The sequence below is a fragment of the Ornithodoros turicata genome, chromosome 7, assembly GCF_037126465.1.
Source record: "Ornithodoros turicata isolate Travis chromosome 7, ASM3712646v1, whole genome shotgun sequence".
NCBI classification, from domain to species: Eukaryota; Metazoa; Arthropoda; class Arachnida; order Ixodida; family Argasidae; genus Ornithodoros; species Ornithodoros turicata.
The window spans coordinates 52,780,398-52,796,157 of NC_088207.1; the positions used below are offsets into that span (position 1 = coordinate 52,780,398).

General features: G+C 46.8%; 1 protein-coding gene across 1 annotated transcript in view; it reads left to right on the plus strand.

The window, feature by feature from the left end:
- The window catches only part of LOC135401530 (fibrous sheath CABYR-binding protein-like), a 73,559-nt gene that overhangs the window by 45,960 nt on the left and 11,839 nt on the right, over positions 1-15,760 (plus strand). The window contains exon 2 of the mRNA XM_064633991.1: positions 6,938-7,100. Coding sequence (XP_064490061.1) covers positions 6,945-7,100 — 156 coding nt within the window. The 5' untranslated portion in view covers positions 6,938-6,944. The remainder of the gene's footprint in view (positions 1-6,937; positions 7,101-15,760) is intronic.

The window sequence follows — 15,760 nt, forward strand, 5'->3', positions numbered from 1 at the left end:
TATTTCCACGGGTTTTAATGCCCAAATTTCCGGGCCCTAATTATAAGTCACTCCGGCTGTCAATGGTTTAGTAATGTGTTGTCGTTGCGTTTTTGGCAGGGTTCGGAAAAACCCGTTTTTTTTAAAAAAAAGCCCGCCCCAGTGGGTTTTTTGGGTGGGTTTTTCGGGTGCTGGGATTTTTTTTTTTCGAACTGCTGCATATGACACGCAACAGCCGTTCTCCACCTATTTTTCATGTTTCTGGAAGAAATAATTGTTTGCCGCTGTAGAATTTACGGTAAAGGAATCTCCGAAGCAGTCGTCCCTTTTCCTTCTTTTCTTTTTTTTCCTTCGTTTCTGTATTTCACCCGCGTGTGGGCTTTATTGGGTTTTTCAGCCCGGGTGGGTTTTTTTAAACTGGGTCCATTCGGCGAACCCTGGTTTTTGGCGGCTTTTGTCGGAGAGGGTCCCTCTATTTTTTTGTTTTGTTTGTTTCTAACTTGTACGATTCAGCCGGTTATACATGAAACGTACAATAATCACAACACGTTTTACGCCTCCCTTGACGAGGATATGTAGTACGTCTCGTGCACCTCAAGGTCTTTATTTTTCCATCATGTATTCAGGAATGCTAATACTCCTTCCGCCTCGATGAAGCAATTGAAAGGGTCGTTGCAAAGATGTCTTTCGACCATGTAACGAGACACCTTGCAAAAGTGATTACTTTCAAGGATGTTGTCTTGATGAGACCGCTTTCTTGGGGTTTATTGCGATTTAAAAAAAGAAAACAAGGGTATCGGCGACGGGGGTGTCAACCGAACGGCACGAAAATTTGTTTCCAACCCTAATTGCTTGATTCGAAAAAAAAAAAAAAACTAAAAAAAACTAAAGAAGCGGAGATGTTAGTTCCAAAACACTCGCTATACTCCAGGGCCCTGTAATCAGGGCACACCCCGCGTTGGGGGATTTTCTATCTCTTCCTGTTTGTTCGACCCTGAGCTCAGCGTGACAGTAATAAACATGCAACGGCTTTATCACCCACGCGCGAGTGCATTCAGGTACAAGTGGTCACCGTGGCCATATCGCGTCCGTGTTCACAACGCCCGCTATACGTTCACTTGTGCGCCGTCATCTCAAGTGGCTGTTGTTCCTTCAGAGTATAGAGTAGGTACGATCCTTGTGTATTGGTCCCTCGAGGGACCAATACACGATGTGTTTAATATCGGTAGATCTACTGATATTAAACATACTGACATTTTGATCGGTAATGTTAATTACATATAGTTGGAATTGGTGGTAGCCAAGGTCGTGCCTGAAGACTTGGAGATGGTGGGTTCGAATCCTACCACCGGCTGTGCTGTCTGAGGTTTTCCCTGGGTTTTCCCGAAGACTTTCCGGACGAATGTCGGCACAGTTCCCCCTGAAGTCGGCCCAGGACGCACACTAACCTCTCTGTCCCCCACTATCCTACTGCTGTCCCCTCTCCATCTGTTCATATCTGCACGACGTTCATAGCCATAGTTGCTTCGCGGCGCTAACGCTGAGTAAAAAACATTGTTAGCGAGATATTAACCCTTGAGCGAATTTCAAGCTCTGACGTCACAGGCATAAGAGCCTCGGCTATTTCCATTGGTGCAGGAAAAGATGCCTGTCGTGATGTCAGATCCTGATAAGTTCCTTTCGCTCTATCACCATCTCTAACTGTAAAACTTGGCACGAAGATTCACATCGGTGCACATGATTGTCTTCCACATTTATTTGGGATAACATGGGACGAACGGTCACAGACCCTTTTAAAGGGAGACTCCACGCCAAAAACGTGTTGAGGTAACATTGCGACATCGATCCGTACCGTATGATATTTCTGTGAAAATGAATACTTTCCTTTGAGTGATTAGGCGCTCTACCACGGAAAAGCATTCCAGCAACACTGGGCTTCTTCTGACCGGTATTCCTCGTGTATACGACTTTCTGCAGGTTTTGCTTTTACCGCTGGCGAATATTTTAGAACGACATCGGGGAAGCCTGGGCACGACGCAGTAACAAAGCGCGTGCCCGAAAGGCAGCCGGTGGCCTGCACGAGACTACCGGTGACGTCACGCGATAGGAGAGGGAAACTTGAGAAGTTTCGGTTTCGTTCTGAGCTTCCCAGCTCTTTTGACAACTAACCAATCTCCGACTGCCAAACCAACTTTATTTTATTTTATTATGTTGTGTCGTCTGTTTTTCATCTTTTCCCAGTCTCGGGTTTTCGTCATGGATCTTAGCCACCAGCTCGCTTGCTTTTTAACCATTTTATCTGCAACTTTATTTCCCATTGCGGGAGAATGTATCGAACTTATTTACGCAGCCATATATAATAGTTTCGGATTGTCCGGGAGTGTCCCTTTAATGTTGTAACCTCTCTGCCGGTTGGCCAAGCATTCGGAAGAGGCTTCAAGATAGCCCTTCTCGGCATTGCACTTCTTTGAGCCAATCGCGCACCTCATTAGCGGTGACATCACGTCCTGTGTTTTGTCTCAGGCACATTTGATGTGACGCTGGGGGGCATATGAATGTCATTTGCTCTGTGCATGCAAATATGACTTTCTCAACAATGGAAATGCGCTGGCCAGGTTTTTCTTGTCTTCCTTCGCGGTTGATGAGTGGCTTTCTCTGACAGGGCACGGCCTCCTCGGAGCTTGCTTTTTCTTCGCCTCTACGACTGCACTAGTGCTTTTATTGCAGCTGTCGGGTACAACAGCTGGGACTAACAGGTGTAGATGAATACGTACCTTTATTGTGGACATACACGAATGTGCAGTATTTTTTTCTTCTCTCCTTGTCAGGTGTGATAATAAACGTCCTTTTCCCCCTCATGCGCAAGAAGGTTACATTTGGTGTATACTAAAAAGGTATGAGATAAAGTATTATAGGTTTCGAAGTTTGTACAGCGTGGTATATCGCTAATTCAGTTTCGAAAGCCATGGTTCCCATTGATCCTTTAAACGCTTAATGAATACCCTAGAATTTGAAAATTCAATTTTCAAATCTAGAAAGCCTGGATTTTTTTTACAGTCCTTGAAAACCTTTGATTTTGTATCTTTTTCTTGTTCTCATGGAGCTGCTCATGCAAATTACCCTTTTCCGGAGCCAGAACTGTAGCTTCGAGTCCACGGAAGTTAGTGCTCCTTGCAAGAGGAATCAGCAGCAAGAAATGAACCTGTGATATATGTAGCTTATAAATATTTCTGGAAAATATAGAACCCCTGGTCATAAACTGCGTTTTACATCCCAGACAAAATGACGTTTGAACCTTGAAAGGTCCTTCAAAAGCCCTCGAATTTTTGTTCCGGAATTCAGTAGGAACTATGGAAAGCATATTGAACGCAAACACCGTTTTGCGTCTACGACTACAACCAAAACTTCACCGCATAGTACGCTGAAGGCCAGTCATTTACCTCTGCTGAGTGAGGGAAAGCTCCTCGGCCTCGATTTTTGTGTCCGTCTTCATGGGCGAATAATGGAGGCATAAGAAAAGCCGAAGCAATACGTACTGGGACCATTCATAAGAAGGGAATTCAGTGCTTAGTTTATAGAATCAAATGATTTGTGTGTGTTGGCAAGCGAGTTTGTAAGCACGACTGCGAAATGGTCTAAAGTTCGGTGTTGCTCGCGGCGCCTTTTGCGTCATTTTCCATTTCCATTTCCCTTTCCCTTTCACAGGAAACAAGCGTGCTTGTTAGAGAGCACCTTCCCTAATGAGGGCTTCACTGCTCGTTATATCATCTTAACTTCGTAGGAGGTGTTTGTAAACAAGTCTCCCCCCCTGTTCCGTCCTTTTATATGTGGAGGTACTGACTGTTCGTTTATTCCCACGCAAGAGACGAACCTGCTGGGTGCAACGCGAGAACGAAAGTTTTAATAAAAGTTTGAAGTGGCTCTGACGTCGGTGTCTTCCTGTGAAAGACGCGCGGCATCGTAACTTCGTGCTTCACTATTTTTATTTCGAGACGCGCGCGATCGAAACATATGCTGATGCAGATGCGCTGCACTAGGTTTCCTCCGGTGCCGTCTGACTGTAGGGAGATTGCGAGAGGAGCGACGTCGGGACTTTCGCCATGCCCAATATTTGTGATACAAGCAGTTGGAAATGCGTCTAATACAAGCCCTTTAAACTGGGACTCCGCAACAAATTCACGACAGAGGTCGTGGTATACCTGTAATCTTTGAGATGTCAGAAGCCATGCGTACGAAATATTTCGGTTCAAAACTATGCAGGTTTTACTGAAACGAATTATTACGAAGCGAGTGCTTCGGCCTCTGTGAAGCGAGAGGGCGCTGAAAGCAACACACTGCTGACATCATCCGGCATCCCGCAAGAGAGAAAGAATGCCGGCTTGTAAGCAGACGACAGTGCTAGATGACGTCACGGAATCTTCCTCCGGACGAACCGCCGTAGCATCGAGCTCTCTTTTCTGCTCTTCGCATTTCGGTTTCGGTTTGCTATTGTCATCACTTACGAATTAATTACTCGCGCAAAATAAATGCGAATGTTGTATTCGGTGTTGTATTGCATGTGTCTCGAGCTGACTTATTGCTTTTTCCGACCTACTCTAATTCACCTGCCCCGACGACGGACTTTGTACGGTGCCGTCTGCGGTGCATCGTTCGGTCACAACATCCGTCTCCCTCCTTCCACGTACTCGGAAACCCGGCTCCTCTGGGACGCACTTGGGACATTCGCTAACGAACCTGCCACATACGTATTCTCCCACACATACACTGCATCCGTCACTTTCCCCCCAATGTCGCTTCATTGGCCGGTGTAACTATTCACGCGGTCTCAGCCGTCGTCTGCGCTATCCTCTTTTGATGAATGAGGTCCATTCATGACTGGCCCGTTTGTCAGCAGCCTTTTCTGGCGGTGCTCTCTTCTTCACGTCACTCAGCAGTTCCTCTTTTGACGGCTTTTTAACTCCTCTTCTGTTCCGAGGGTCTTGTTTTCCCATTATCTGTGTGAGATGGTTGTGGAACTGGAGACGGCGTTATTTCGACGTCGTTTGTTGAACGTGTTCCGGCTCTCGAATCGGGAATGGTATAAAGGGGAGGTTCTGCCGTCGTGGTGCGTGAGATGGCATTGTCGTAAGTGATGTGAAGGCATGTTATGTAATCAAAAGTGACATATGTTACGTACCGCAGATGTTGGTATGTGATGTCGCTTTCAAGTTGTGAGGGAACCTATGCTGTTCTTGCGCCGTAAAACATCACCACCATGAAGTTATGAGGGTATGCCCCCAACTTCCGCCTGGGGCAGGATGACCGTGGAGCGCTTCATCCCCCCCCCCCCCATAAAAGCACAGTATAAAGATTGCACAATAGGAAGAAAAAAAGATATGTACATACATTTTACATATTTTGGTACTTTTCATATTTAGCTAAGTAGGTACGACGTGTGTCTTATTCTGCTGCAAAGCTGTAGAGTTTAAACTTTACAAAAAAGAAAAAAAAACTGAAAATGAAAAGAACACAAAGTGAAAAGTGAAATATAAATAGTATTCGAAATAGTTCGGTCATCGTTTTACTTCCCAACCGTATGAGCTTCCGGGACCCCTGCCGTCTAGTGCGCCCCCCTGTGGGGAAGACACACGGGGTTGCTGCACACTTGAGGGTATACACCCCCACTCTCCTCTCAAATCGGAGAGGATAACTATATTATGTTGCTCAATTGTTTGTACAGAGCGTGTTACGCGGCGATCTTTTGTTTTCAGACTGTATGCCATGCATTTTCCAGGCCGTGGAACTTTTTTTTGTCTCCATTACGCTTTCCCCTCCCAATGTTGCATCATGAGGCAGATTTGGGCGTGTGCGTGACATCTTCAGTTTTCCGACAAACAAAGCGAATTAATGTTTAAAAAAAAAACGTGCATTGGGCTTTCCCTCCCTCTCTCCCTCCCTCTTCTTCCATTTCTCTTCCTCTCCCAGTTCCCTCTCTCTCTCTCCGCTTTACGTAGCGTTCGTCGGTCCCGCCTGAACGCCTTGGGATGTTGGCTGTTTCGCTTCGCCGGCGCCAGGGGGCTCCACTCTGTCAATGCGCGCGAGCGGGCGACGCTCTACAGTAAAGCGCAGTCCGTCGGTCTTCTCTTTTGGGGTGACGTCATCGCAAGAAGTTGAAAGTTTTGGGTGGTAGGCCATGCTCACGGTCGCCTTGCTCCTCATGGGATGCTTCAGTCACGCTTTCGTATTAGAGCATTTAACGCATTGTAACGCATTTGGAGACTATACCTATACGCCTGCTGTAGGGCCACCCACGACTCGTTGAGCATTTCTAGTAACGCAGGTAGCATCGCCTTGAAGCTGAAGAGTACCGCGACAATCGGTCTGCTCCTTATAACAATATGACAACGTATTTTTCACGTGCCCTTACTATTACCCTTACATTTTTACACACAGTAGATGTAGTTTTTTTTTTCGAGGAGAAGTTATCCTGTTACTTCATTATGTTATAATACAAATTCAATATTTGACTACTGTAATTTGGTTTGGCGTTCATTTTTGCCTCGTTTCGGGAGGTCTCAAAAATTATAAACACCGGAAACCCTAATTGTAGATTACACACTTTTTTGAGTGTTTTGACTGTTTTCAGTACGCAACGCAGTATGCGGGGGGAATATGTTTATTATATATAAAAAAAAATAGGAGGGAAAGGTTAGCCTGCGCTACGGCGGCTTGCTATTCCCAGGAAAGAAAGAAGAAAAAAAACACAGTATGGCAATTGGCACACGGGTAATGCGAAATCCTCTGCGTTCTTCTTCTTTTTTCTTTTTTTTATCTTTCAAATTATTCAGAGTCTGAATGCTTACACTCCTCTGCAATGTCCCAGCCTTCTGTTGCTCTGAGGGCGAATGAAATAGATAAATAAATATTCGTACCTAGTACATCCGGTGAGTGACTGTAACTTGTTATTTCTTCATTTCAGGGAGGTGATGGGGTTGAAGTTAAGCAAGCAGAAGTCGGCGGATATCACGCCGGCACCGAAAGAAAAGGTGAAGCGGCGCAAGAGTAAGCGTGAGACGCAGACAAATGGTGAAACGGCAGGGACTATTACGCCCACCGGCGAAGCAGCCGCAGCCATAGCCAAAGTAAGCCAATTTGTCCTTTGCTATACTAGTACGTCAGTGTCATTTTGCAATTTCTGATATACTCACTGATATGTTTATTTTTTATTATTCACTATCACTGAACATTTTCAGTCAATAGTATGCAAGTAGCTTTAGTACATTGCCGAAAATATTTTCCATAAGGCGGCAGTAACAATGCTGAATCACTAAATACTCATAACAGTAATCACACGCACACAGTCCCATCCTTTCTACACATTTATTCAGAACTCCACCTGATATTGAATTACTCTTTGCAGTATCCCGACTATATCACACGTCGCCACTGCTCGAGTGATTTATGTGCACTTCAACCTAAAATCGATCTCTCGAGTGATATGCGTCAAAAGCCGAACTTTTCGAGGCTGTTCTGCCGAAAGACGCCGAAATGTTTTCCACGTAATAAAAATGGCCGCTACAGTAATGTCGTCATATCTTAATCTAGCCCCATGAATGCTGCGCTGTTGACATTTCGCTGGATCTAGACCAAGTTCTTGATTTTTTTTTTTTTTTTTGTTGTCTTCAACGTCAAATCCTCGAAATAGAAGGTTTCGTTCGTTATTTTAATCGGACTATTTCCCAACATCACGAGGCTCTAGCGCACCTCGGGACATACCGTGTTATTCACACTAGCGACATTCCCCCAGAAGCGGAAGATGCGGAAAGCGTCATAGCTTTCTGCTGTCACGTGAGCAGAAGCGCTCAACGTCGAGTCTTCTTGCTAACCGTGGGGAATATCCTGCTACACAACCACAAGATAGCGTAGCACAGCCACAGCGTAGCAGACGACAGGAAAACACGCTGACGGTGTCGTCTGCTAAGTGTCGTCTGCTAAATGCGCACTACTCCACTCCCAATATTCCGCACCGTGTGAATGCGCAACATAACACGAGACGGAACTTCGGCTCTGTGAGCAGTGTTTTCGCTTTTTCTTCCACTAGAATATTCCGTGAGGATGTGGCTCGTGTGAATACACGGATAGTGGCATCATCCATGGGAACCAGCAGGCGTACCAGGCAGAGCGAGACCCGCACTGGAAAATATCCTTACTTCACGAGATCCCACGCAAAGTGCATGTCAAGCTCAGTTACGGGACCGGCTTACTATGACCACGCGTTACAAAGCGAAGAAACGCAATGCTCGTCCTTTGTATACGAATCGACTCCAATTTCACCTGTCGTCTCACCCCTCGCAGATGCCACAGTCATTAGAATCTGATTTGTCGTCTGGGGCTTAACATTCCGCGAGGAGCAGCATTCCTGTACAAGACAAGGAGTCGCTGGTACGCATAATTGTCAGACTCGTGGAACGCAGGGCCGGCCTCGGTGGGTTCCCGCCTGCTGATTCCAAGATCGTTCAAGACAAGAGTTCAAACCCGGCCGAGGACGGTGGCAGCTTGGTGGAAGGGTACAAGTTGCTCAGACACGCCATGGTGCGCCGTGTGTCGAGATTTGGGCGCACGTTAAAGTAAACCCTCAGGTGGGCAAAATTAATCCACAGACCACACTGTGGGGTCGCTTGTGATAACGGTTGTCTCACGGCGTAAAGCACCGAATTGTAGGCGGTTCATGTCTTGCCGATCGTCTCTGGTGTAGAATTACCTGGACATGCTGAACCGTGCTCACTTAACCTGGAGAAGGTTTTTTGTTGTTGTTGTTTTTTTGTTGTTGTTGTGGAGGGGGGAGACTTTTTAATTCCGTTTTAGCGCCGCGAAGCAACTGTGGCTATGAGCGGCGTACGGATGTGGAGAGATGGAGAGAGGACAGCAAAAAGGAGCGGGGGGTCAGGGGGGGTTAGTATTAGTCTTGGGCCGACTTCAAGGGGAACAGTGCCGATATGCGTCTGGAAAGTCTGCCGGAAAACCCAAGGAAAATCACAGGCAGCACAGCCGGTGCGAACCCGCGTCACCTCCCAGTCTCGGCGTGGAAAGCGGGCACCCTCACCAATATGCCACGGGAGCTGGTGTGTTGCGGGGCTGGCCAAATCTGTAAAGCCAACATGCGCTTATTTGCGCCCTGGTGCTCATTCTGAGACATAGGCGCATTAGGCACATTAGCGTCTTGGTTTAGCACGCATCAAGTGTTCCGGAGCAGCTACCTGCACCGGCGCGGCCCAGCCTCCATTTTCTTTTCTCTACTTCTTTCTTTTTCTCTATCACGAGGTGTTTTGACACGACGCCTCCTGGGAATGCAGGATAGATGATATTGACTGAGCTGCAGTGCTTGCGAAATCGTGCAAATACATCGCTGCAAGGGACGGTAAATACTCGAGGAAAGAGCGTCAACGTAAGATGCGAATGGGGGAAGACGGCGTAGTTTTCCGTGCACCTGTGGAGTTTCTCTTGCGCAAATGGTTGACAGATCCAGGTCTCCGCGCATTTTTTTTTCTCTTTTCTTTCCCGTCCTTGTTTTACGCACTTGTTGGAATGCGTCACATCTATTCCAAATGATCGGTCTCGCCCACATCTCGCGCACCTAAGTTGGCAATAGGGGACGATATCGTTTCTTTACAAATTAAACGCATTTTCGTTTGAGGCTGTGCGTATTCCCTGTAATTCCAGTTAGGCTCATATGTCACCTTTTGTTTTTTAGTATATATGTGTTCCAATTAGATGCGCCTATGTGGAAGGGTGGTGACAGGGGTCGCAGTGTGGATGTTTCTCCTTGGGTTTTGTTTGCAATTCCCTTCGAAATCGGCCTCGGACGCTTGATTCAACCCCCCCCCCCCTCAACCGGGCAAGAGTTCCACAACAGTTCCACAACAGTTCCACAACAGTTCCACAACAGTTCCACAACAGTTCCACAACAGTTCCACAACAGTTCCACAACGGTTCCACAACGGTTCCACAACGGTTCCACAACGGTTCCACAACGGTTCCACAACGGTTCTAAAGCGGTTCAACACCGTTTCCACAACGGTTCCACAAGGGTTCCGCAAGGGTTCGGCAAGGGTTCGGCAAGGGTACCGCAAGGGTTCCGCAACGGTTCCGCAACGGTTCCGCAACGGTTCCGCAACGGTTCCGCAACGGTTCCGCAACGGTTCCGCAACAGTTCCGCAACAGTTCCAGAAACAGTTCCTCCGTGTTCTTTTGGAACTGGTCCGGAACTGGTCCAGAAGAACAGTGAGGAACTGTTTCTGGAACTGCTCTGGAACTGTTCTGGAACAGTTTCAGGAGAACACGGAGGAGGACAACTAATAACGAGAAATAGAGAAATATGTGCACTGACCCGTTCTACTAACCATTTCTTTTTGTACCGAATGAAAAGTTCCACCGAATTATCCTTCCACCTGCAATAAGTCTATAGAGAAATCCAATTATTGTCCGCATCTCGAAATATCTGGTCGATTTGATAGAGTCCTCTGGCTTTCATCCCGCCAGCTAAAAGCTCTCGCCTCATTCACCCCCCTTTCCCAAATGTATAACCGTCATGAGTGCCTGGCTTATCGTGCTCTTGACGAGAGGCCTGCGAGGTTGTCTCCCATCCTCGAGTATTTTTGGCTGTGTGGCCTTCTATCTACTACCACGAATAATCAAGTTGTAGGCCTGTTCTGTTGTATCGCTTCCAATTCTCTGCGCTACACATCCCATTCAGATAACGGCCGTCAGCCTCGGAGCAGCTGGTACAGCTTGGGACAAAAGTTCACGGAACACCCAAGTGTCGCTTTTCTTCATTAGAGCGACACCCTAGAAGCATACAGGAGTTACCACACATACTGAGAGATGGTCTGAATTGCCGGTCACCCATTTCTTACTCGATCTCTTCCTCACGGGTAGCAGGAAGCCGCTGCGATGAAGAAATACGCCAGTGTCGTGTTCCGTAAACTTTTGTCCCAAGCTGTAGAGTGCTAATATTTCTGCAATGCTTATTGCGAAGCAAACGATGCATGTTGTTTTAACGTGTTGCTCGAATGCACAGTGTCTAAAAACAATATGAATGTTGGATCAGTACGACAGGTCGGTAATATTATTATGCGTATATATATCTCTCTCTTTTTAACAATAGCGAGCCCGAAGGACAACTTTTAACATCCGTAAGCCACCTCAGTGCCGTTCACAGTGTGGTGCTTTACTACCTGTGGTGTGGTGGGCGGTTTTTGATTAATGGCACGTTAACCAGTTTTCTCCCCCTTGCTACGGCCTTCCACGTCGGTCTCGTATTGGGAGCTCCTGAAGAAATAAATGAGGTGTATTAACTATCAGTTCCTTAACGAAAAAAAAAAAATGAAAAAGCAGCAGGCTTCGCTACAACCTTTCAAAGCAACCTCCTCTCACTTTATTGCGCCACCTTGATGAACGCGTAATTCAATCCTTTCCCGAGAATACCTCGTGCTTGTCGATTCATTCAGATCGTCACGAGAGCTGCCTCCGCACATTGTTAATTGTTCAGTGACACAGAGCGCGTGACAGCTAGTAACCTCGTGCAGTGGATAAGCACTTGTAAACACCGATTGAGCTTTATCTCGATGTTGGCCATGAAAGGCCGGAGTGGAACTCATGCAAGGATACGTTCTTATGAAGTACGCTGTGAAAAAAAAAGAAAAAGAAACACACGAGAGAGAAACGAGATGTCCTGCCCCTGACACACTCATTTTCTCAGTGGGATTCGTGGAATTCGGGATCAGTGGGATTCGACCCCGTACCCTCTGATTGTCGGTCACAGATATGCTACCAGTTACACCATGCTAGTTGCCCTCTCTTCAACGTAGTAGTATCTCTGCATGGTGCCCTGGTGTGTGCTGGTGCCTGGTCTTTAACTCAGCTGCCATGTTTCAATTGAAGCACGCAACTGTGACACTCGTGTTGTGTTTGTCCTTCTATGTTTAATTGCCTCATCCACTACGATGTTCCATATCAGACTGCCAAAAATTCGGAACCCCAATGACAACCCACCCCGTCGCAGGGAAGGGCCATTTCGCTCATCCTCCAGCCGGAGAATGATCATATGGTATTGATATAAGCACACGGTCATCGAACTCTATATTCCTCTCTCCCTTATTATCATTATTTTTATTTTTTTGTCTGCATAAACGCGTAAACCATAAAAGCGTGACGCTGTGACGACCTTCCAGAATAACGGCAGGAAAGCGCTGCCCTTTCCGCCCACCCCGCAACTTTCACACAGTTCTAAAGCCTGAATATGTGCCTATACTATACTCTCTCTCCCTCATTCCTCTTTCTCTCTTATTTCTGCCGTCTGCCCTCCGAAAGTGTTTCCCCGAGTCGTCCCCCGTCTGTCTGGGGACCGTCCAAAACAGGACGAATGATTTCGAATACCACAGCGGGTTGGTCACCGTACCTCAACCCCCCACTCTAGTGTATCACTAACCATGTTCGTCTTTTATTTTATTATTTCCTCCCGTTGCTTAGTCGCCGGCGCCAGTGTTGCCAGATGCTTTGGCGGCGGGCGGAAGTCCCGTTATTTTTGACGGGGAGTGGAGGTGGGGGACCTCTTTAGTATTCTCCGTGTCTAGTAACACGGGTGTTGCCGCTCGATTCGTGTCTGAAAGCGTTTCTTATGCGGTATGCCGGATGGCCCAGCATAGAACAGCGTATGCATGCATACAGCACTAAGGAAATTGTACGATTAGCATCGATTAAAGTGCACGCCCTCTCTTTTCCAAAATATATGTAGTCTTGGGGGGTTCGCAAGGAGGCTTGTTCATTCGCCAGGTAGCGAGGTCTCGTGTGGAAAATGGTCGGAGCTAGACGAAACAACGCTAAAAAAAGAAAAGAAAAGAAACAGTAGACACTGAAATATAACGCAAATACAGGCTAGCCGGTGGGTGGACTCAATGGTAAACAAACCTGAGCGTGGGCACCCAGAAAACAGCACCTCGTTGTGCTGTTTACTTGTGTGCCCATGCTAAGGTTTGTTTACCATGTAGACACTGAAGCGTTCTACATTTATTTACGGTACTATGGCTTTCGCGTGGTCTACCACATGAAAGCTAGCATCAGTGTCTGCGGAGTTTTCCCTCTTTGCTACCACGCTTAGAGATGCAAAATTTCCGGAAATTTTGACTCGCAAAAAACAAACAAAAGAAACGTTTTTTTTTTGTTTTTTTCCCGAAAAATTTGAAAGAATGGAAACAGACGTGGTTATACTGCTGAGTCGAAGCATTGCCGGCCAAACCACAGCATACAATGAAGCTATCAGCTTTAGTAGGGTTCATCCTCTAGGCATAAATACTGCGCAGAGCATCCCATGAGACTGCTATTTACTCAGCGATAGGGAATTACAACAACCCGTCCACTCCGACCAGAACCCCGACATTATGTAAACGCGATGGCGATCACTAGGAGCGACCAGACGGAGCTCTAAGTTGGTGGTTGTTGGCAGGTTGGAACGCATCAAAGGCACGAAATTTTTGAATCTTGTCGACTGGAAATTTTGGACTATTTTTCCGGAGACGAGGAAAAAAACAAACATTTTTCCTAAAAAATTTAAGTTTTTTTTTTCTTCCTGGGCTTCGCATCTCTAACTACGCAAGACGAAAGTAAAGTTGGGCTTCCTTGCACTACAGAGGCGTTCAGCGGCGGGACCTCCTTCGAGGAGCAAGTCGATGGCATGCCGTGCAGTGCGTGTGCAGCTAAATCGAGCCACTTTAACGCACGACAATGAGTTCATTGAGCGTGGGAAGTTCTCGATGAGAGTGGCTCCAAGAATGCGTCAAACCCACGTCGCAGACGGACGACATGTTTCGTTTGGCTCTCATCGCGAACTGTGCTTTTCAAGGTATAGAGCAGTGTTCTAAGTTTAGACGGCAAGGTCGCTACGTGTGACGTCTAACTTCCTTCACTTTTTGTGAAAGACTAGTTCACAGTTTTTTCAGTAAAGCCAGTCGCTCTTCTTGCGTGAATTTATATTCCCTATGTCTATATACTTCGACAATGACTATAGGACGATGGCTAGAGACTGACTATATACACGTAAATTAAAACATGCAAAATATAAGATGTAAAAAAGACGCAACTTCTTTCTTTCGTTTTATGCTTGTGAACAGACGCAGAATGTGTTATTGCAGGTGTAGTAGTAACAGCTACCCATAGCAGTTTCTCTGCCTGGCACCCGCCATGTTATACTTCGCATTTGCTATAGGCATGGGAAAACGAGCCTGCCACATGACCGCTCGTGAAACACGTCGAGGAGATCGACTGGCAACCTTGTTGTCTGCATTCACTGCCGCATATGAGAACGCGACGAATGCCATTCGGAGCTCCAGGTGTGGTCGTATTTCGCACCGCGCATCTCCTATTCAACCATTGTGTGCAGTGCACGAGGATTTCCTGGTTGCTTCTGAGACGTCTTGTTCTCGCATGTACTCTACGAGCACATAGGCTTGTGGATGGTTGTTGAAATGGCCATCTGACATCCTTGAGACGTTTGCCCAGGGCGTTGCGTTGCCTTTGCGCGGAGACGGTGCAAATAAACATAAGGACGTTCTATAAAAATATATAACAATTTCTTTATTTTGCGGTTTCTCACCTTTTTGTACGGAATTATGTACTGGTACGGTCCGACACCAGCGTTTCCTAGCGAGTTTTTGTTCCTGTGACGCAATTCCGTCCCTTCTGACGTCATCTACTCATCGTGCCCTGAGAGAGGAGGGCAGTGTCATCTGGAGGGGTTAGAGAAAGGGAAAGTGACGTACTCAGTACGAGTGTGACGTGAGCGGTGACTATGACACGAACAATCCAGCATATTTTGTTTACCAGCAAGATAATTGAACAAAAATGAATAATTTAAACCTCCTGTCTTTGCGCTTCGTGGTTTGCTTTGCATTGGTGAACCTCTCTGACTGGATTGCACTTGCCATCAGTTAATTGTTTGCGATATTCCTACTTCACGTTAAAGTTGAGCGAATAAACATCTTGCAGGCACGGGCCCATAGTGACTATATGGACTATTATAAGTAACAGTTCCTTTCTGATAACTCCTCCCGGACGTGTGCCTCATTTCAAAGACAATGTCACAAAATGTGTTAACTCCAGGTGTTTTTTTTTTTTTAAAGTTCTGAAGGAACCCGCCTTATCGCAGCAACTTTCGCATATTAGGAAGTTCTACGATAGGGTACCCAAGCTCTTTGTGGCCTAAATAAATAGGGTAACGTTACTGCGCATGCCCAGGACGCACACCCATCAGTGTCTTCCACAGTACGCGCGACTTAGAACTATGTTGACTCGTTCGCCCTAAAAGTAACGGCTTGTGTTTGGTGTTGCACCACATTCCCGCCATCCGTCGCCGCCATCGGCAGCACCCCATGCGCAGCAACCGACGGGCGGGCCGCTGTTTACTTCATTATCCTAACTGCGTAGCGGAGCTGTGCCCTTTTCGACCATGTGCCTGTTACGTCATTCAAAGTTTCACTTGATTGACGGGCTCACCGCTGGGACAGTTTTCAACGCGTGATTTGCGCTTTGGCCTTTCTTTCTTCCTGCGTTTTGTGATCGCTGTTTCTGTTCGTTCTGTTCATTGTTTTTAGGGGGCGTCCCGCCTGCTATAGTCACCGCACGACCGTCGTCGTCCATTGTGAGCAGAGCAACATTGTGGCATTTTTTGTTACACCAGCTATATGACAGGATGCACGCGATAATCCAGCAGACAGTGGGACGCGCTCGCAGTGACGCATTTCATGAGGTG